We start from the raw sequence: 23,288 nt of genomic DNA on the forward strand, positions 1-23,288 counted from the left end.
TGGTTTGACTGGTGGGGTAATCCACCCCCTGAGTTGACTGATTTCCACCATTGCACGTGACAATCCAGCTCTTCCAGTGTGTCTTTCAGGCCACCTGCTGCTGTCCTGCAGGCTGATTTGAAACTAAGGGCCCAATCCTGCCAGGTGCTGAGTGACTCCTGGGGGGGAGGGGAGGGGCTCGACTTCAGCGGGTGTTGAACTCTCTCAGCAGTTGGACTCGTGGGACCAGACTAAGGTGGGGTCGGACTTGTGGGACCAGACTAAGGTGCTCAGTGCTGACTGTCAGCAACAGCAGCAGCCTTGATTGGAGTGAGATGGGATCGGAGACCCAGGATGAAACGCCACACCCATTAGACGGACTCACAATGGAGTGATGGGAAATCCAGTCCCTTATGTCTTTTGTTTTATCCTAACGGCAAAAACATACCAGTGGTTGCTTTGGGGAGACACACACTGACGTCGGAGTCATGCAATGAAAATTAGCATGGATCCTGTGCAGGGATAATACTAACCAATCCCTGATATTATTTGTGGTATTGCTAAATCCATATTATAAAGCATATTGTTAATATGACATACTATTGCTGTAATACCCTGTTTAAAAAATCAGCTCATGGTACCTAAGATTCATGACTCTGTATAGGAAGAACACTTATTGATTTCAGTGGGAGATATTTTTGAATTCAAACCAGTCTATCATCATCTCTTTTTACCATATATTAAGATACCTTAATTTGTTACTTATTGTTTTCCATATTTCCATTTCCATTTTATCTTGTAACATAAGAGACTTTTTTATTTACAATAACTATTTTATTGCTGGTTTTAGGGACTTCATCATATGTAGCTTAGTTGTATTTTCTTTAAATATAGTTTTACTGGATCAGACATATATGGGAACACGTTTTGTGCTAAGCAAACCTCGTCCCCCTCCAAGCATTATATCTGAGGCCTTAGTAGCTGAATCAACTAGTGATGTAAAGGTTCCCTTGGTTATCTTATGTTATACCGCAATAATAAAAGTATAGGTTACTGAGTAATGGGAAAACATTTCCTAAGGGTGCATGAAATCCTCCGGCAGGGTCCCTGGGAACGGACTCCATGCTGTCCACCTCACAACATTTCCTTCTAATGCTCCCCTCTATGGGGTGGTGTTTATGGGCTTGTGGAGGAGACGGAAGGCATGAACCTTTAAAGCACCAAAGCCCTGGGATCTTACTGCGTTATGTGAATTGCAGTAGTGCTTACAGGCCACAGCAGACTTCATGGCCTCATGTGCTAGGCCCTGTACAAACACAGACAGTCGCTGCCCCAATGAGCTTGCGTTCTAAATAGATGAGACAGGCAAAATGGGGGCGGGCATAGGTCTCCTCACTCCCAGTCTAGTGCCCTACCCACTAGACAACACTGCCATGCCTGAGGAACTGTACTCCAAACCCAAGACTCTTGGGCTGCCCTAAACAGGCCTGGACCCTCCAGTGTGTTCTCCAGCTCCCCGACGGCAAGGTGACTTTGTGCTGCCATTGCCCGTCCCTGCTGCTCATTTCCTCTCCCAGGGCAGAGGGCAGTGCAGGCTGCTTCTTGCCCACTCAGCACCATGGAGCTTCAGCCGCACACGGATGCCCTGGTACATCTTCTCTGGGCTTCTGGGAAGGGCAGACCCCACTGGGGGTGGGTTGTTGGGACTTGGTGACATTTTCCAAAGCACCTAAGTGACTTAGAAGCCTAAATCCTACTAGAAATTATGTGGGTGCTTTGGAAAATGTCACCTGGTCCCTCTGTGCATTCTCGTTGACTCCCCTCCCAGGGGACTGGTGCATGGGGCATTGCTAGCAACGTGCAGGGCTGTGCCGTGTTAGGGTGACATTGTGGTATGGCACTGACCTAGTTTAAATGTTTTCTAGGGCAAAACAATAGTGATAGATCATCCTTTCTTGCTACCAGCAGCAAATGTAGCTATGCCGCTGCTCAATGCATACCTATCACTGCTAAGCAGGTAGGAACAATTCCTAATCAGCTGTGAGCAGCGTTATTCACTTAGCCTGGCATGTAACGCCAGTCCATTTACCATATACCCGTTAACCGGGTGCCATTTGTGTGTACATTGTAGGGGTAGACCCTATTTTAGATGTGACTGTATCATATTCCCAGCGTTTTTGCAAATAATAAGGATTTTCCTCCTAACTCAGCTAAGATCATGTATCCATGCCTATTTGTTTTATCCTCACCCACTTCCCAGTGGTCTTTGCATTCAGAGCCCCTGATTCTCATCTCATTTATACAACTGTAAATCAACCGAGCACTGTGGGCGGGAGTGGAGAATCCGTCAGACCCTAACTTCTTTGGTAGCAAGTAGTAACGTGCCCAGGTGGTACAGCAGAGCTGCTTTTGAAATAAAAAATACATGAGCTGTTTCTATTTATTTATTTAATTATTTAAAAAAGAATAGGCCCCGAAGTATGCTAAGCCCTTCTGGGTTTTAATGCTATTAGGTCTATATTTTATTCTGAATTAAAAGGGAAATTGTGGTTGTCTTGACTACTAAAAAAGCCCGTCCTACACACTGCTCTGAAGATGTGCATAATGTATTGGTTGAGAGGAAGGAAACTACCTCTAGTCAGCCTGTGTTCTCCAACTACAAACCTTGAAAGCAGCCTTTACGGTGACGCAGTCGGTTTAAGCAAGCCATCCAGCCCGCAACAATAGTTCAGCATTCAGTTATTGTGATGCATTTTATTTTCTCCAAACTCAGTTTGGCGTGCAGCTAAAAATGTATTTTGTTTCTAGGCGATAGTGTATGAAGGCCAAGACAAGAACCCAGAAATGTGCAGAGTTCTTCTCACACATGAAATAATGTGCAGGTAAGAAAGACCCTGTTTCCAGTTAATTAGCAAGGAGAAGATGAATTTGTCTCTCAAAATCTAGGTTGGACCTGGAGCTATTTTAGGACTTAAATGTATCTTTCTTGTGTTAAACAATCCCAAAATAACAGAGTTCTGCTCATGTAATTAGCAGCAAAGTCTCAGTCATCATACCAGTTTTCAATTATTTATAAAGGTTTGTCCTTAGCAGTCGGCTACTGGTTTGCATTTAGACACCTTAGCATTAATGGGCCCAGAATATGTTTCCTCACCAAAAATAATAAAATAAACTGCAATCTTGTTAGCTGTAATTATCTAACCTCACAACCATAGCTGCACTAACAAAATGACAAAGCATTCTGTTGATGGCCCAGGTGGCTTTAATTCAGCCGGCTTCAGACTTGAAATTTATAGCTCTCTCTTCTTCCACTTAACGCAAACCTTCCTTGCAGTTTGTCTTTACTGGGGCTACGCTTATCAGTATGGGTTGCAGAATTGGTTAGCCCTCTGTTCAACTAGCAACATCAAAACACAGGGGACTTTTCTTGGTGATTTCCTAACTTGCCCCACTGTGGGTCTGCTCTCTTTTATAGGAACTTCTCCCCCCCAGCGTTCCTTTCTGGGGCTGGCCCTTTAAATTTGGCAGAGCCAAGCAGTTGCTCTCCCTAAGGTGGCCATTTTAAAACTGGTGGCTGCCCCTGTCTCTTTTCTAGCTGGTAAAAATGCTTAACTCCTGTTTTTTCTGTCTTATTGCTAAGGAAATCTTTTCACAGAGTCCTTAGAACACGCTTATGACCCTGGCTTTGCAATCCCAGGGAAGTTAGCGGGTGTTTTGCCGGCTTGAAGAGTGCAGGAGATACACAGTAGACAGTAGCAATGCTGAAAGGAATGAATTCTCCAGTGAGACACAGGGAATCTTGGCATGAGCTTGCTGTTAAGAGCAGTCATTTGAATGTGTGAAAAACGCATGCTCAGTACTTGCATGCATGGTGGCCTTTAAAAATATTTACTAAACAGTAGCAGTTTGGCCCAAATCCTGATGCCCGCTTCTGAGTGAATGTGCTTTGCTCCGGCTTTCCCTGTGGATCTGAGAGTGCCTGGGTAAAGCCTCTAGGTGGATTTTCCACCACCAGAGCCTACCTATGGGGTGGGCTTGGCCCATTGATCTGCACTGTTGCTAAGCCACCGGCTTCATCGTCAAGCCCAGATCTCTTCAGATGCAGTGTTCTGCCCCTGGCCATGGCACGTGGGGTAAGTGGATTAGGCCCTTTGCATGGCCAGTCTGTGGCTGGGACCCCTGTGCAGCGGAACAGCATTGATTCAGCTGTCTGTGAGGCTGCCTGCCGCCCTTTTAATAGGATTTGGCCCTTTAGCTTGCAACTCAGTTTTGCTAAAATACACGTTTTTCAAGTACATTTGAGATCATCAGTTGTAGCATGGAATGATGAGGAAAACTAAGGTCTGCAAGAGGTGCCTGGTGCTGCAGTTCCTGACTGCCATTGTGATTTTGCTTTTCTGTGGACTCCCAGGCCATTCTCTGATCACAGATGGAAGCAGAGTCATGTCAGTAGCTGAGGGATCACCCTAAAATAAGTGGGCCCTGTTTGCACTGCTTGCTGTCTAGAGACCCAACAATGAACTGTACATACTAAATAAGGCCCCTGAGCTGCACAAGTGTCACTTTTTGCACATAAATAATCCTAGAACAACAATGGCACTGGTTACTTGATTGAAATTAAACACCCGCTGGAGTGTTTGGAGGGTCAGTGTCCATATTTGCTGCTGTTACTGGATAATGGGCTGATTAGTTCTTAAATTCCAGGTGCTTTGGGCATGGATTGTCTGCCTATTTGTCTGTATGTACACCTGATTAGGGCCTCTGGGTGGTACCACAATACAAATAATAATCATTCTACGTGGAGGACCTGACCATGCTGCTATTGAAGACCCTAGCATGATGCCCCTTAACTTCCATTGGAGCAGAAGCAAATCCCCATTCTGAACACAGTAGAGTGGCTTCATTTTTCTGCAGAGCCAGTGCCAGCAGAAATCTCACTCAATGCTCTTTGAAAGACCCCAGGAGCTCTGTGTAGTGCAAAAGCTTGTCTCTTTCCCCCACAGAAGTTGCTCCAATAAAAGATACTCCGTCGCCCACCTTGTCTCTGTTCGAAAGAGTAGGAATTATAGAGACTTTGATGCATTAATTTTCCTAGATGTACTTTTTTTAAAAATTGGAGAATATACACACAGCTAGATTTCAGCCAACAGACCAGCACATATTGACATCTAAGATTTACACTCATGTCAATATACTTTGACTGAAATAACATTTATTCTATTATTGGAATGCTGAAAAATATGACATTCAAATGCTGTCTTCCCTTCTATTAATGCAGTTTATGCTAAAGTTCTTAAAATTCATTGGCTCAAGCACTTTATTATGATTGTCTTCCTTTATCGCTAGTTGCTTTCTGTGTTTTTCAAAAATGCAAAGTAAGGGGTAGAAAAAGAATTCTCAGACCATTGCAGGCAAATGTTACATGCCTGATAGGGAAAAACCAAATTCAAATTTCATACTGCAAATGTTAGAGATTACAATTTTCCTGGCAGCCCACAGATTTGTAAGGAGTGCTGTTTGTTTACCAGGCTGCTTGACCCTATTACACAAATCTGTCATCTATTGTGTTGCTAACACTCCTTTAAATTGCAAATCTGATGCTCTTTAGGGGACTCGAGGAAAAAAAAATCTCTCTCCATACCATTCTATTTCTCTCGATTTCTTGCCTGTTTTAAGTGGAAGTTGGGATGTGCTGAATTTGCACCAGGGGTGCAAATGCAGCCTCAATTATAAGCATAAAATTAGAGTCTGTTCCCCATTAATCAGCCCAGCTAATTGCTATGCACTACCATTAGCCATATGGTGTGAAAGACAGCTTGCTGTCCCTAAGATGAAATTTCTTCATTTCAGGCATGAAATAGTGTGGGCTCTATATTTTAAAATAGCTTGTTTTAGATATTTAATTCCTAAACAACTTTCTGCAGTGCTTTCTATCAAGGCTAACTGCACAATAAAACTTTGCATTTATGTGACAAAAGTGGTTTATTTATAGTGTACTAAAACAATGGGGTGGATAAGACCAAGAATTCAAATGTACAGGAGAGACCCCTGACAATTGTAGAGAAAAGTGAGTGAGTTACATTTCAGGTGTTTGTTTATCTGTGGGGATTTCATTGTTCTTTGCAGATTACAAAATAAGGCTGTTCTTTTGGCTGACATGTTAATGGTTGGGAAGAATTCATTGACTCAGTGGAATTCATTATTGTTACAGGCAGCGCAGGTAGGGACGCCGATAGTTAGAATTGCCTGACACTTTCCTTTGTAAAACCCTGTTTTCAGTCACTTCTAACTTTGGTGAAGTTGATTACTGTTCAGGCTTGAAATTCTCTCTGCATGGTAAATGGCTAAGGCTGTATTTTTGGGGAAGTTTAAGCTACTATGACTGTGCCATTTCCAAGAATGAAGTTAGGGAAAATATGTTGTTTTGTCCATGTTAAAAAAAATATGACAGCTGTTGTGCTGAGAAACTCTACCATCTCCATGCTGTGGAGCAGGGACTTGAAATTAGGCAGCACGGTCGCCTTGATGTCAGACAGCTGCCTAGTGCCATCCCCATGAAAAACCATGCATATTTGGCTAAGTTATCAGCCTCTTGAAAAAACGCAGTTTGCACATGCTCAGTAGAGACTTGTTGAAGTTTGGCATCAAAATCTCGGAAGATGCCCTCTGCACTGAGCATGCTCCAGCCCCTCACAGCAGCCCGGCTGCAGCTCCGCTCCCATCCCAGGTGGCAGCCCTGGCCCAAGCCGCTGCCCCCTTGCCACTGCCCGTGTCCCCCACCCCTGAGCTGCAGCCCCATTCCTGGCCCCAGCTCCGGGAGGGTTGAGGGGGCATGGACAGGGGTAAGGGCAGGTCTGACCCTCCAAAGTTTGGGGACGCTGCTCCAGAACAACCGAGCAGCTTCTGCGTGAGAATGCATGGATTGAGCAGGACTTTACCTGCAGTTGCTCCTCCTAGCTGCCAGGGGCAACCATGGTACTGGGTTCCAGGACTAAGAGAAGGGGGACTGTCTGTCCTGTGCTCTCAATAGAACCCCCCCCCCCACACACACACTCCTCACCAGAACCTGGAATCCAAACCCATTATTCCTGAATCTCAACGTTGTGTTGCTGTGAATCCCACTGCCAAAGTGTGTGTCTCCATCTCTCTCTGGTGGCAGGTCCATGCTGAAGATAACAGCTTTCTACTGCTACCAGTTTTTCTGTTAGCTCAAGGGGCTGTGGACTGTGTGGTGGATCTCAGGATCCCCACCCTGCTGATGACCCATGTCAGGTGCAGAGTCGGGAATGAGGCCAAGCCCCTGCCTTCTCCCCATCCCCTTTAGGGACATGGGCGTCCCCTAGGAACCATAGAGGGACTAGTCTTTGTGCTCCCAAGTGCAGGGACTGTCATGTCAGAAGGCCCTTCCATGGCGTGTGCAATGGGAGGAGGCTCCCTGTATGCTGCTCCCGTCCCCTTCCAACCGCACAAGGGCCAGTCACAGCCTGGGCCTAGGCCAGGCAAACATCATCGATGATGTTGGCCAACAGCTCAAGGGAGGGAGCATATAGGTGGTTGGTGTGAAGAAGGCAGGAAGGATTGCGGGAGGAAGTAGGCTATACGGAGGGGAGAGATGGTACCTGGTGGATGGGAAGCAGGAGGCTGGTCTGGACGTGAAGAGAGCAGCATCCGTCTGATATAGAGAAGGAGAAGAAAGCAAAAGGAGCAGAAAGAGCTAGATGAGAAGGGTACATTAGGATACTCTCTCTTTCCTGTATTCAGGTCAGATTTGGTTGAGAGCCTCTTGGTGGCTTCCTTTTTAATGCATGTTAAATCAGAGAGAGATGCAACCATCAGTCTCTGGGTACCACTTCAGAATGGGCACTGGCATTCTTGCATGGTGCTTGAGTTTACACGTGCCCAAATATGCCAGCATTACCGAAAGGCCTAATGCAAGCTGCCTGGCCACTGTCCCATGTGGACCTTCTCGAGAGGTCAGCAGGGGGAAAAGTTGAACCTCCATGCACACTATGTTTCCTCTTGGTTCTTCATAAGAAAAGCATGTTTGAAAAGTGACCCGGAAGGGAGGAAAAAATTGGGATTGAGCCCTTTCCCCGCATTCATTATGGTGATAAAGAAAAGTATTTCTTTTATTTTTTTAAAAAACAACCCTTTTCTTTGGTACTTTTTAACCTTGGAAGCATCAAGAATGTCAAGTCTCACCTTCCCTGTTTTAACTAGAGGATTTCTTGGAGGACTCAGAGAAGAGTATTGGGAGCTTTCTTGGTTCTTAGCTGAAGGGATGAGGGAGGTGGATATTTAGCACAGACAGTTGTCTTCCCAAGTGTTAATTAGCTATTCACAAAACTCAGAGTGTTTGAATCAGACTGAATACAAAAATCACTTCTCATGTCAGTTTATGCGGTTTCAAACTGAGGCTTTCTGTGATGTCTTAATTCTCCAGTTGTCCATAGAAAAACCAGGATTAGACAATGCTTGAATTTCTACTGTAAAAAACAAGCAGGGGAAAAAACCACTTAAACCCCAGCATTTTGGCCCTACCTTGTATTTCATTAAGCTGCAAGGAAAAGGGCACAGACTCTTTATTTTTCACCTTCACATAATACACAAGGCTGCATTCGTCCACCCTACTCCTGTTTACGGGTACCTTACTGCTCAGGAAGCTCTGTTCAATGGCCACTCAATAAGGAAGGCAGTGTTTCCCAGAGTTTTGAAAGGGAGCTTCCCTGCAAGGAAATGAAACCATTCCATTCCCCCTTTAGCCTTAGTATGTGTTAATCCTCCCCATCTTAATTTATGCATCTTCACTCCACCTTGGCTTGTTCTTTACAGGGGTTCTTTTCAGGGGGCGTGTCCCAACACTAGAGTGAGGTGTTTGGCCCTGATCCAGGAACTTGTTTCATGTGGACAGGCCCCTCTTGGGTAATGTGTGGACACTGGCATCTGCCCATGTGGATCGGCTTCTAGGGTTGGGGCCTTGAACAGCATAAGTAAGAGTGGCAGATTCTGGCCCCGGGGGCCAGGTTTTGATACCCGCACATTCAGTGCCAGCTTGCTCTAGGAATAATCCTTTTGGAGTCGATGGGGCTACTCACGGGATAAGGTTCTTCTAAACTTCAGTGAGAATGCCAGAATCTGGCCCTGCTTCACGTTAGTCACAAGAACTATGTGTCTTAACTTGTGCCAGCTATGCTTCTAATTAAAATTTAATCATTTAAAAATATTAGTGGTTTTTATTACTTTGTTTTTGGGTAAATTTTGCCATCCCACATATGCTAGCTAAATTTCCTTTTATAAACAAAAAAAGGGGGAAAAAGGCCCCAGGACCTATGAGCTTATTTTATTCCTTCCTAAATTCTGATATATTTTGTGTGCCAAGGCTTTTAATTTTGTTGGTGAATCAGTTATGGGGTTGTACTGTGGAATGATACAGCTTTTTGGGCTGTCCTAAACAATGTGACTTGCACAGAATTGAACATCCCTCAAATGCATTACCTGTGAAAAGTTTCAGTCCTGAATAGTTGCCTTGAAGCTTTGACAGTGAAAAGCATTATGTCTTTTTTTCCTCTTCAAAACTTTTTTTTTCCTGTTGGAAACCACATTTCAACAGGCTGGGTTTGTAAAGCCCCCCCTTTTTTTTATTTGGTGTTTGTTATTTTTAGTGTGGCTAGTGGCTGTCTTGCTAGTCTTGGTGGGTTACTGTACATTATTCGCTCTATTGTTCAGAGCATAAGAGAACCTTTGTCATACTCCCAGCAGAGCTATTTATATAGTGTGGCATTTCTAATGACTGCTTCCTGCGCTGGTGTTCTTCCACATTCTGCAGGAACAAAATAGTCCCTCTTCGATGAAGTAAGAGTAGCCTACCAGTAATTCCTACCAGTACCCTAACCCTGAATGTTGAAATTGAAAATAGAAGTGACGTACAATTTACAGTTTTCTTCAGTTCCACCCAGAGGAAAGCTGGCACTTACAGAAAGGTTTGTTGTATGTGGTGAGGCTTGTCAGTCCCAGTCAGTTCGGGTGGCCAGATAGCAGGCGTGAAAAATCGGGACAGGGTTCGGGGAGATTATCGGCACCAAGATAAGACAAAGCTCTGAATATCAGGGCTGTCCCTATAAAATCAGGACATATGATCACCCCACAGTCAGTAAGTCTGCCAGATGCAGAGGGGCCATCTAGGTACAAACTAGGCATAATATAGGCAGAGCCATCCCTAGGGTATGGTGAATTGGGGCAACTGCTCTGGGCCCTGCACTTTGGGGGGCCCCCGTGGGCCGTCGTGATTAGCTGGCGCGGTCAGTCCCAGAAATGACCGGTCACCCCTGAAAGCGACGGAGTCGTCACTTCTGGCCTGGGCCTTGCACCCCCCCGGGAGGGCCCTGAATATAGGGGACCCCAGCCCTAGATCCACACACAGACAGGTTCCTCCATGAACAGATCTCCACCCCCTGGCATGACAGGAAAGCCTAGTAACCGCTATGGCATTGTAAGTTCGGGCACTGCTGAGGGCACGGTAGGGATCTGTGTCAGGGCTGAGGAATGAGGGGCAGGCCGGGGCTGGGGCTGCACGGTTGCCCTGGTTGCACAGAGACAAAGTGCCCCTACGGCCCGGGGCTGTGTTCTTTTACTTCTTTTACTCCCTTATTAAGGGGAGTCACGGGGGAGGGGTTGTAAGGGGGAATCCTTGGTGGGTGGATATTTATGTCCTGCCATCAGGGAGGTGAAGGAAGTGGGTAAGAATCTGTTTGGTTACATGGGACTGCTCATGAGAGTAAGGGCTTTGAGGTTTGGTTCCCAGGAAAGTCCGTATCCATCTCTAACTAGTTATGTCCTGGAGAATTTTCTGCCCTAAGTGGAAGTGGGTATATATTGTGTGAGAGATCATGTGTGATATTTTAATGAGTCAGGCTCTTAATAGACAATAACCCCTGACAAGAAATCATCACAAACAACAACTTAACTCTCTTTGGAAACTGAGCCATCTTAGTTCCTTAGTTCAAAAGAATCCAAGTCTCAAGGTCAGCAATGGAGCAATTCTTTGGTAGAGGGAGCTTACGTTTCATATGCCTGCTTTGTCTCTGACCTAATACAGGGCACCAGCCGGCAGCACTGTGCTTTCCATAGTACTGTTAGCAATCATTAAAATTCTCTGAAAACTTAGAGAAACAGATACACTCAAGCATAAAAATCATCAGCCAATGGCGTTTCTGGTTTAGCTTCCCTGCTAACAACAGTATTTTAAAAGGGGAAAATATTGTGCTGGGAATTTCTGCTTCCCCTGGAAACCAATAGTATAATATGAGCACCAACCCAGATGTTAAAATTATGTACACTGGAAAAATAGCCCACTCTTGTTATTGGTCTTGATATATGTATATTGGCCCTGTGAAAAGGGGTAGACCACGCTCCCCATTTGAAGTGATCCCTGAACTATTGTTCCTGAAAGCAGGCAAAACCCCTTTCTCTTTATGTTTGCCGTTACTAACCAGCTGTGCAAGAAGTTAAACATAGTAATTAACCCATATGTGACCCACTAAATTCGACTGATTTCCAGACAGGGACAGAATGGTAACTCTAGCTTGCAATTTGAACCTCCTGTGTTCGTAATGATGATTTTACAGTGTAATGGTTGCACTAAATCCTCTCACTTTTGCTCTGTAGCCGGTGTTGTGACAAGAAAAGCTGTGGCAACAGAAATGAGACTCCATCAGATCCAGTGATAATTGACAGGTAAGGACCGCTATTGTTTCCTTCAATTTTATTTTATTCCTCATTATAATGAAACACCTGCGCTGTGTTGCTAATGGGAAAGGGGCTATGTGTATATATATGGATGAAATTTTGTTGTTGATACCGAATTCGTTGCGCTGTGCAATTGTGATTCCCGTGGAAGGGCCATATGGAATGTAACTGTGAGACCTGCTCTTTGGAATGCTCTAGTTTTTGTATCTGATTCATGTTCATAAAGGGGATATTTTTCTTGCTGACTTTCTGTGGCCCAATTCACATGCTGTGCCAGGGAAGCTTCAGGAATAAAATAATAGTTTGTGATTTATGGAATGTGGTTGGGTGCTTATAAATATTTAACTTTTATTTGAAAAATGTTTGAATCATTATCACTTTTAGCTACAGTAGTTCTATTGGATGCAATCCATCTACATTTTAAGGTTTTTATTTATGCATAAGAACAGTTTAAAAAAATCTGCAAACTAAGATTTTCTCCAGTTATTTTCTTTGGTTGGAGTGCTATTTTGACTATATTGTCAGTTGATTAATTCATTTTGCCTGTCTTAATTATTGTGTTTTTAAACAGATCCATATTACTAATCTGACATGACCAAGTAAATCACTGTAGAACGATAAATCTGTTTTAGTTGTTCTGAGCAATTTGCAGTCTGTTTGCAAATTATGCAAAGTTGTAGCCAAATAATCATTTTTATATTTTAATTATTGAAATTCATTGTACGGAAACATATATGATAAACAGTTTATTATGTGGCATTACTCTGCGAGAGTTAAATGGCCATGAAGGACTGAAACTGTCTGTCATCAAACAGGGAAAGCAATACCGTGCAGTAATCGGTGAATACAGGGACCCTGAAGGGAAACTAACCTATACTCAGAGAAGGCAGAGTATAGAGTATAGTTCTTCTTTGTCTTATTGTCTGAGTTAATGTTCGCTATATTAAGTTCAAAATACCTTCTGTGCTGGAGTGTCCATTTTTATGAAAAAAGGTAAAGAGTCAGATCTGTTCAGCACCACATCAAAACAGAATTATATAAAAGAGAACATAGCAGAGAGGCACCACTTGGCACTGTGCTTAGGCAATCTTTCAGGTTTATGTCTTGTTTGAGTTTGTTCAGCAAGCGCATTCTTTGGCAGCTTAGAGAAAACGTTTTGGTTAGTTACAATATCTAATCTTGAGATCGTTTTAATCTCCGAACATATATATTTTAACTATGCCTCCGTTCACCTGATATTAGAATTAGGTAACACCAGGGGAAGTAAAAGAACACATATAAAAACACATCTCTGTAGAGATATCTCTAAGTAGGCTGCAGAGTTGAACAGTATAAAATAGGGTGTTAAAGTGGCATTTTGAGCCACATGAAAGCTACAAAATTTACATGCATTTTTCATTGTACTGAAAAGTGAAATGTTAAGATGCTAATACCTGGTTTACAGAAATATTTTGTTTAACGATCCAATATGCAGAGGCAGAGCTGTTAGTTGCAACTCATTTAAACTGTGAACCCTACAGATTGTCAGCAGCTTTAAGGGAAAAAAAACAACAAACCAATTATATGAAAAAATGGATTTAACTTCCTAGTAGTGATCAAATTAGCAGTATTTACTTAAACTGATACAAAACTTGCAATTTTGAACACCAGGTTTAAGAAACAAGTTGAATGCTGTTTAGATTATAATATAAATCTTACCTCACCACCCGCACTGAACCCCCTTTTGCTTGTGAATGGGTTAAGCTTTTAAGTTCTTCACTTGGTTTTAAATTGTGACTTTGATACCGAAGGTTGATATGACTGTGGTTTGAATAACATTTGATTTTGACCTGTTCCTGTGGGTTGCAATGGGATAAGAAATTTGACTCAGCAGTGCTGTAATTAGCCTTCCCTGTGTTTTTGAAACAGGATTGTGTTACCTGGATCGCATTAGTGTGGCTATTGTTGCTGCTTTGCATCTGTCCCAGTAGGGTACTTAAAACCTTTTCTTGGCCCTGGCTAGCTCAGACAATTTAGGCCAAATAAGTACGTGCTTTATACAGTTAGTGGCTTTAGTGATGTTTCTTGTGACATTTATCCTATTCATTTTTTCCCCTTTTGGTTTGAAAAGTATAAAGACATCTAGATGGAGCTGCTATAGCTTAAGAGGAGTACTTTAACAATTGTTGTAAAAAAAAGTCTTCACAAGTCAGAACGTGTGTTTCGTTGCGCTTGTTGTCACTTCTGCATGCATTAAATCTTAAACTATTGTGTCAATTGAGATGCAAAACCATATTTAGCTATTTTTATTTGCATGTGAGCTTGCAGAATTCATTTGACGTTTGGGCTGAAGCACTCCCACATGCCTTGCAGTCTGATAAAGCCTTATCTTTGAATTTAATCTGACTTTAACACAGAATCACCACTTAAACTCTTACCGTTTTTTAGACAGCCATACTTATATGAAAAACCCTGCCCTGTTCTTCCCCGTGACTGTCTTTTTGATTGGTTATTCAAGAAAGCCATTTGTGGGATACAGATAGAGCAGTCTTTATGGCTACAAAGTTAACATGTACAATCAACTTAAAAGTTAGATTTTTTTTTACTAGATATTTAAGAAATATGGACTGTACCTTTTTATTTACTTAAAAGTGTGGTTAAAAATTTCAGTAGGTGCATGTGAGAACAGTCCAGAAAATTACTTTATATTTTAGTCTATTATAAAAGTGAACTATAGAAATTTAGCGTCTTTCTCTTCTCTGAAGAGAGGTATAAATCTATTATTATTATAGACCAGTCATCTCAAGGAAGCTCCTGGAAAAACCAGTGGAATTATCTTTTTAGAATTGCCTGTATACTTGATCACTAACTCAGCTTCACATGTATCTAAGTGAAGCTCTATCACCAAGAACTAATTGTAAAAGGGGTATTATTGTCACAACACAAATGCACAATGATTCCTGTTACAAGCGAAGCTATAGGCTGTGTAGTAATCCTAGATAAAGTAAAATGTAGCACTTGCAGTTATTATATTAAATTCTAGATTGATTTAACATTCAAATTATAACTCATATTTGAATTTAAAAGATTTGCAATAAAATTCCTGTGCAGAAATTGAATAAATTGTAGTTTTATTACCACACTAGATATCCCTGTGTCCTAACCTTTTCCCTTACAGTTATCGTAGTTCAATAAATAAAACCTCATTAGACTATTCCCATTTCAACGAGTTTATTAAATTTTACAGGAGTAATTAGCATAAGCTGTGCTAATTTTTCTGGAAGACTAATGAGAGAGCTTTCTAATTAGGTTTGCTTTGTAAGAATCAGAAAAGACGATAATGACAAAAGTCACAAAGGGTGGAAAGTGGAACTTTATATTATTTCTTGATTTGGGAAAGCTGCTTCCGTATCTTGGCACCCTTGCAAACTTTCTTTTAACCCACCTGACCATTGTAGATCTAGATATTCAATTGAGATACCAATGCTTGCTGTGTTTTTCTTTACCTTTTATGGATGGATCTAGGAAACAGTAGTCCTGCTGGTTAAGATAAATACAGATAGTTGTTTCAATCTCCACCATGCGGCAGATTAACTTCAGCATAAAGGGTCATGTTCAGTCTACAGGTTCTATACTATTCCTGAATTCTGTCATTTTCCAGATGGCATGGTTAGTCAGTGTGATTGTGATGACCTGAAAATGGACGGTGCTGCAATTTACCGATTTTAAAAGAGGACCTATTTAGGTAAATTTCAAGACTGATGTCTTCCTAGAAGATGCAGTCTAGTTCGACCGTAAGTTGTTAGGCTTGATGGAATCCTCACCAGGTGAATTTCTATACTCTCTGCTATGCAGGAGATCCGACTGGTGATCATAATGGATTCTTCTGGCCTTAATTTGTGAAAACTTGAAAGTGCTTCTCGTACTGCCATCTTTCCTCACATTGAAATGGACCCAACTTCTGAGGAGTAAATTGCATTTGTCATTTGCTTACATATTTTGGCCCAATCAGAGCTATTGTCAATAGGAGTTATCAGATTGATCAATATTTTTCTCTAATCTATCTGGGATGCACCCAATCACCAGGGTGTCTAGGGAACTGACTTGCTTACAGGTGTTTTTTGAAATCTTTCAGTCTCTAACCTGAAAACATTTATATTTGCAGATAGGATTTCATAGTGCAGTGACATGAAAAGAGGCGTGAATGACTTTCACTGCCTCTGTTTTACTGCTTTAAAAGTCATCGTGTAGCGGATTGTATTTTATGGGCCTGATCATCCTCTTTCATGCCAAAATGCTGTGCAGGGGAAATACAGGTGTTTTGCAGGAAAGTAGCACCAGTTATGCCCTATTGCCTCCCCAAGATATGCGGTTCCGGCCTAGTGCAGACTTGGCAATGAGTGCCTTTAACAGTAGCTTTACATGCCCAAGGAAGGTCTCTGAAGTGCCGTAAAGTCAGGTCATTTTTCAGAGCTTTTCCATCATCAGCGAGGAGAGGTGATGTCAGGATGGGGGTTTTGCTAGTGAGGAAGCAATGGGTGTTTGGATGCAAGGGAATAGCTCAGTGCCCACAGAACCTTGATCGTGAAACAAGATGGCACAGGCCCAGAGTGGCAAAGGAGATTTCAGCACATGCCAGTGACCTTGGAAACAGTCTGAGATGGGTGCTAGTAACACCTAGTGAAGGGACATCTGTCCCTCTGGTAGTGCACTCTGTATTCTGGTCATAGACATACCAAGATGTGCCCAATTGGCTGTATCTGCATCCCAAGTCCCATTACCAGCGGTGAACTGAACTGAACTAAACTACCAGTGTGGTCTACAAGACTGCGTTTTAAAGCTGTCTTCACCGGCCTTCATTTATGCTCCCTATTGGCCTATTTTTACATACGGTCAGTAGAGGAACACGGGGGATAGCCCTGTTACCCTGGGCCATACCTCCATTTTGTCTTGCAACCAGGCATGGGACTTTGATGGCAATCACTGCTAGGTGTATTTTGGGAGATAGGAGGTTTGTCTAACATGTGCTGCTTCTCCAGCTTGGTCGGCATCAGAAGGCACTATGACTTTCATGGAAATGTAGATTGTTCAGTGGATAATACCAGCAAGGGAGTCAGTATTAATGCAAGTGTAGAATAAAATGAGAAGCCATTTTGGTTTCACTTATCCAAAGCAAGGTACATTGTAGGAACAGAAAAGTGGAAGTTAATGATCATACATTGGTGAAAGGAGGATTGTGGCAAAGGGAATATAAAATATGTTACCTACATGCACATACATGAAGTAGGCTGTCTTGTCTGTACCAGCAGACTGAGCAATATCTCCCCTGCCGCCCCCCCAGTAAAATTCAGCTACTCTTGTATCATGCAGACTAAATGCATTAACGCTCCATGCAAGTTCTCAAAAGGGACAGAATTCAGCCTAGATCAGTGAATGTGATTTGCTTTAAGCCTGTTACTTGACTTTTTGAGAGGGTAGCAACAAAACAGCACTCTACAGGATTTGGTTATGATTGGCACATCTGCAAAGTATTATCTAAAGTGTTTTTGCATGTAAACTAGGTGACCAAAAGAGTCTTGAACCTTCATACAGTGCAATGGAGGCTCCAGTCAGTACAAACTTGTCACCTAGGAGAGTCAAATACAAATGTCTAAAACCCTCCCCCACCACTAAATAGGCTGAAGAGCAGTGGTTCTCAATTCTGGTCCATCGCTTGTTTAGGGAAAGTCCCTGGCGCGCCGGGCTGGTTTGTTTACCTGCTTCATCTGCAGGTTCGGCCGATCGCGGCTCCCACTGGCCGTGGTTCGCCACTCCAGGCCAATGGGGGCTGCAGGAAGCAGCGCGGGCTGAGGGACGTGCTGGCCTCCCTTCCTGCAGTCCTCATTGGCGTGGAGTGGCGAACCGCGGCCAGTGGGAGCCACAATCGGCCGCATCTGCGGACGCAGCAGGTAAACAAACCGGCCCAGCGCGCCAGGGACTTTCCCTGAACAAGTAGTGGACCAGAGTTGAGAACCACTGCTCTAGAGGTACTCCTAATTGGCATAGAAATGAACCCTGATGTGGCTTCAGTCCTGCTTCCAATAAAATAGAATTGGGGGAGAACGTCACAGGGGTTTATGCAAGTATTTTCTTTGGTTTCAGTCCATGTGGGTTGTGTCTCTCTCCCCAGCTCTTGCTTACCCGCACTCCTGAGTTCCACTTTGCGTTTCAACTTTGAACCCAAAATCTCAAAGCAGAAATTGGCCTAAACCAAACGATTTCCACATGTTTATTTGTGGGATTTGATGGAAAAACCCAAAGAATTTCGTATCGTTTTAGAACTATGGTACAAACCCCTAACATGGTCTGAGTTTTGCTCAAGAAGTTTGTGAACCTCTCGGAAACCCAGTTCCGAATTTCCAGTTGGTTTTATGTTTTCTGGGTTTCTGTAAAAACATGACACACTGCACTAATAGTTACTTGCTTCTCTCAGAAATACCTTTTCAATCTGCAGTTAGGGTTATGAGCTTTGTTTCATTCAGATCTTATCCCTGATTATCATTATTTAATATCACATTAGCGTCCAGAGACTCCAGCCAGGATCAGAGTCTCATTGTGCTAGATGTTATCCAGTTTCAGGTAGATAGATGGTCTCTGTCCTGAAGAGACTTTTTACCTTTGTATGGTTTAAGAATTAAAGAATCCAACAGAATTAGGCATCCAACTTCCATTTAATTTCACTGGGATTTTGGCACCTAATTCCTTTAGGCTATTTTGAAAATCCTAGCCTTGGTCACTAGGGGCCAGCGTTTTCAGTGGGCATTAATTTTGTGTTCTCAATTTTTAGCAGTGCACTCGAGGGGATCTTTGGCTTAATTTTTCCAAGGTATACCCCAAACTCCAGTTATGTCACTGCGACCTGCCCAGAACTTCAGAAAATGAGGCCTCGGGGTGGAAAGCTGGGCACTCAAGATTAAAGGGCATCTGCAAAAATTTTAGCTGATGGTGCCTGGTGCTACAGGCCCCCTACGAAGTTCAGAGCATGCTCAGCTCTCCCCTGAAGTGAGCCATTCCCAGGAGGAACTCAGAACCCGCCTTGACTGGGGACTTTCCTTTGTTTCCATTCACAAAACTTAAAATGTGCTCTTCATACCTATCGATTTCTTAATGCTAACTGCTACCTCAAAGAGTGTCATGGAGCTGAGAGGACGCGCTCAGCCTAGGGAGTTTCCTGAGTCCATACAACTCAGCATAACTCTCTCCTTTTTTGGGGGGCGGGGAAGAGTTTTTGAAAATAAAAAAATTCAGAAATGTTGCATTATCTAAACTGTCACTGCTGAGGATAAATTTACCATCCTTTCTTCATCCCCTGATTTATTTCAACATTTGCCATCGCAGTGGGAGTACACACATGATTGCTAGGAATGAGAAGGGTATAAAATGTGTTTGTGGAGATCATACTAAATTTTACTGTGGATTGGCTAAAATTGTTTTGAATATGAAATGTGTAGCCTGTGTCTCTGGCAGCTTTTTGTGCAGAAGAATGTAACCAACAGCTCCATCCTGCAATTGCTTATGCAAATGAGTAACTTTCAATGTGCGAGCTGTCCCGCTGACCATCACATGCATCACGGTTTCCAGAATTGGCCCCTCATCCAGCGTTTCCCAAACTTCTTTGGCCACGGAACACCTGATATATATTTATGGAACACGTCTAATATTATTTTGTAGTCGTTTGGTTTTCAAATAAAAAATTGCATTATTTATGCTCAAATATATTTTATTTTATAAAACAAAGCAAAAATACAAATGTAAAATAACTTGAACTAACAATTTCTAACTGGAAAGTGCGTATAAAGTAGTACAAAAATCAAGTGCAAGACCCTTTTTTTAAATTATGATTCTTTCACGGACACCTATTCACATAGGGCGGAACACCAGTGTTCCGCGGAACACAGTTTGGGAAACGCTACCCTAATCTAATAAATAAATGACAATCTGTATGTTTGCATTTTAATGGCCACGCCTGTGAAGATAACCATGATATATTCAAATGCCCTTCACTACGCTGGAGATATATCACTTTAACACAACATACTGCTAATAAATATAAAATACAGTAAAAAGCAAGTAGTGGTTTCTATGTAGATCGTAACTGGGGTGACATCCTAGAAATGTGTTTAACTTAGTGTCTGAAACAGCAGCATGTCATCCAGTAGAAATGATACATTCTGGTATGAGTTTTCTCTTTTCCTGTAGTATCAGTTTTTCTTCTGTAACAGTTCTGGAAAAGTACAGAAAAGCCATACAAAGTTTCCAGTGTGTCACATTAGCAATTTTGCAGAGGTAGTTTGTGATCAGAATATATTACTGTATCAAATAAGTGTTTGCTTTTTTGCTAAGGACAGTATTTTAGACTTTTAAAAAGTGGCATAAATAGTTTTCTGTACTACTTTTAAAATTTTGATATAGGAAAGCAATACTTCTGGAGGTTTTCATTTGTGCTTTATGTGAAGAAATTATTAAAATATTTTATTTCATTACCCTGAAATTATATCCTGGACAGTTCGAAAGTAACCCAGATATACAGACTTTTACTGCTGTCGTTGAAATACTACAAACAGTACTGTTTTGTCTTTAGTTTCTAGCTGCCTCTAAAGGTAAAGCCGATGAAGATAAACCTAAGAAGGGCTGTTTCTCCAATTACAAGCCTTTGTCCTGGAGAAAATAAAGGTTTAGACTTGTAGTATTCATTTATAACAGAATTTTAATTTCCTTAACCTGGCAAAACTGAGTCTGAATTTTTTTTAAAAAGATATAGCAGAAGCAATCTGTGAATTCTGCATATTCCATGTCCTCTCTTATTAAGGGCACAGATTTGAAATGCAATGAAACTAATTCGGGAGCAGGGTGGAAATCGTAGTGGCTGATCAGTGTAACACACACCATGTTTGTAGTGGGAACAGAGTGGTCCTCAGTACACTTCTGGACTCTTTTTCTTTTGACGGTGAAGTGCAGGGTTCTCTTTCCAGCAACACGGGGCAGGGGAAAGAACAAAAATAAAATAAAATGTAATGTTTTAAGCAGACAAGCTGGCAAATCTGTATAGCTTTATAACAGCTCAGTAACCTCCAAAATGGCATACTGCAACTATGCCATCTAGCTAACTGTTTGAGACACAATAGTTTTGTAATATAATATAAAAAGTAATAGTGTTAGCTAACACATCTTTAATAAGATATTGTCCACTGCTCTGCCATATGCTACAGGGCAGGCTCTCACTCTGTGGGGCTTTTGATTCCTCTCAATAAGATTATTTCAAATACTCTAATCCTGAATCATTGACATGAATACAAAAGCCTAGTGACATCTAATAGATGCCTCTTAGCTTTGCTTTTTCTCTTGTTCCTTTCCTTTTTCTTCTCTTTTTACCTGACAAAAAGCTTCCAGATACTTGGGCTCTGTCTCTCAGTAGCAGCATGTGGGTCTCCTCATGAAATATAAAGGAGGAAAAAGGACTGACATAGGGCTGATAAGCCATAGAGCAAAGGACCATAGATTAAAAGTAAATGCCAGTAAATCCTACCCTGTACACTTGTTCTTTTATTGTTTTCTTTAACACTTTCAGTGCCAGAGAGAGAGAGATGAGATTTTGTTTTTAAGGATACAGGGTATTGTTGGAAAGATCCTAAAATCTTGCTGTGTAATCAGATTTAATTGACTGATTTCCCCCCCAGCCCTCCGACATTCTAAATGGTGTAATAAAATGTCAATTTCAGCCAATAGGATTGTTCAGTCAGCTCCGTGGTCAGATGCTTTTTTTAAAAAGTGATCTTTTCTTGCACAGAAGAAAGTCCATCGTACCAAGCCATTGTCCCCTTCAGAAGGGGCTGTCATCTGAACTGAATTAAAAAAATATTACAATAACATTCCTAGATGTCTGGTAATGGATTAATAAGTTCCCTTTTCATGTCAGGGTCTTGCCAGGCTGGCTGTTTGAGTCAGGAACTCCTTTGCATTTTCTTCACTATCCTCTTGGACGCTTCCAAAACTGTTCATGAACTCAATATCAAAAGCATTTTTGGAAGAGTTACTATTATAGGATATAGTCAGCGGCTCTGCTGGGTAAAAACAAAAACAAAAACACAAGGACTGAAAAACCATGGTTAGATCAATTCTTTTAACATCAGATGGTATTCAAAAAATCATTTTCAGTAATTTTCTCCATCATTGTCTAGGCTGCCTTCCAGGTTTTTTGACTGGGATAACTATCCACTTCTATCCAGTTGGATTCTCATCGTTTTTGTAATCTTTTTGAATATAATCTTTCAGTTAGACTTTTTGGCATCTATATCCCTCCATAACCATTGGCTGACATCCCAGATGTTAAGTCAGTTTGATAAGTGGATGTTAAAAAACATATTACCTAGTTTGGATTTTGTAGAAGGCTGTCACAAGAAGGGGAGAAATGTATTCCATTGTCATTATAAAGTTCTGTGCTTTAAAAGAAGAAGAAAATTAGCCCTGCTTGGAGCTATTAAGCGCTGATGTAAGGATTCTTCCTAACACGCTCCATGTTTCTCTGCATGACTTCAGTCTTGTAATGGCCGAGTTCTGATCCCAGATGCATCTCTGCATACCTTGGAAAAATCTACTGTTACCTGTGTGCATGAGCAGACTCCAAAATGCATTCTAACGGATGCCACTCATCTAAGATTGGAGTCTGGCCCCACGTCCAGAAGTGCATTTAAAAAAAAAATTATACCCTGTGGATTCCCACTTCTTAATCCAGCGTTGGATTCTTCTTGGTCTAGAGCAGAAACATTGACACCCCGCCCTGGAACCCTCCTTCCATTTAGCTGGGCCCCGCTGCCATTTAGCAATTTGGTGACGTCAGGATGGTCCTGACTCCTTGACACCTGTCTGTGATCTTCCTTGGGGGTCACAGTCTCTCGGCTGAGAACTTCACAGTTGGAACTCCTTACATTTTAAAAGCCTCTCCGTAGAATTTGCTTTCTTATTAACGATCCGTCGGAGGCTCCCTTTTGTTCCATGGCATGGCATTAATGGCTCTGTGGGTTGTAACTTTCTCAAGGAGTGGAGCAGTGGGCAGCTGTGTGGTTTGGGAGAGCCCGTGGCAGCATGTTCCCTGAGGGAGCCGCTCTCCTGCTGTTAGGTTGGCCTTGTCCCAGGTTTCATTGTGCTAGGCACTGTAGAGTCACATAGTAGAGACATTCTCTGCCCCAGCAAGCTTACCATCTAAATAGACAAGACAGGCTCTTGGCTATGTCAAGCTACTTTGTTTTAAAGCCTAATTAGTCCAGCTTCAGGAATAGCTCTGGCACTCTTGGAAAACTGAATAAACCATGCTCTGACGAAGGAGGAAAACCCCTAGATAAAATCCGTTATGCATAGGAATTGTCATATCTTGTACAACTTACGATATGAGAAAAGTTCCTGTTTCAAAAAAGTGCCTCACTCTGCCAGTGGTAGCTTAATTTGTCAGAAACTACAAGAGTATTAATACAGTAGAATATAAATACCTTAAAAACAGGGATTTCTAATACTGGAATATTAATGCCCATCAAATCATCGAGGGTTTATAA

At 42.1% G+C, this 23,288-nt stretch overlaps 1 protein-coding gene across 9 annotated transcripts in view; it reads left to right on the forward strand.

Moving 5' to 3' along the window:
- Positions 1-23,288, forward strand: part of EBF1 (EBF transcription factor 1) — a 334,181-nt gene that overhangs the window by 12,223 nt on the left and 298,670 nt on the right. For all 9 annotated transcript variants that reach the window (XM_073355192.2, XM_073355197.2, XM_073355193.2 and 6 more), the window contains exons 5-6: positions 2,788-2,861; positions 11,644-11,712. In XM_073355192.2, coding sequence (XP_073211293.1) covers positions 2,788-2,861; positions 11,644-11,712 — 143 coding nt within the window. The remainder of the gene's footprint in view (positions 1-2,787; positions 2,862-11,643; positions 11,713-23,288) is intronic.

Source organism: Lepidochelys kempii, chromosome 8 (assembly GCF_965140285.1).
Source record: "Lepidochelys kempii isolate rLepKem1 chromosome 8, rLepKem1.hap1, whole genome shotgun sequence".
Lineage (NCBI taxonomy): Eukaryota > Metazoa > Chordata > Testudines > Cheloniidae > Lepidochelys > Lepidochelys kempii.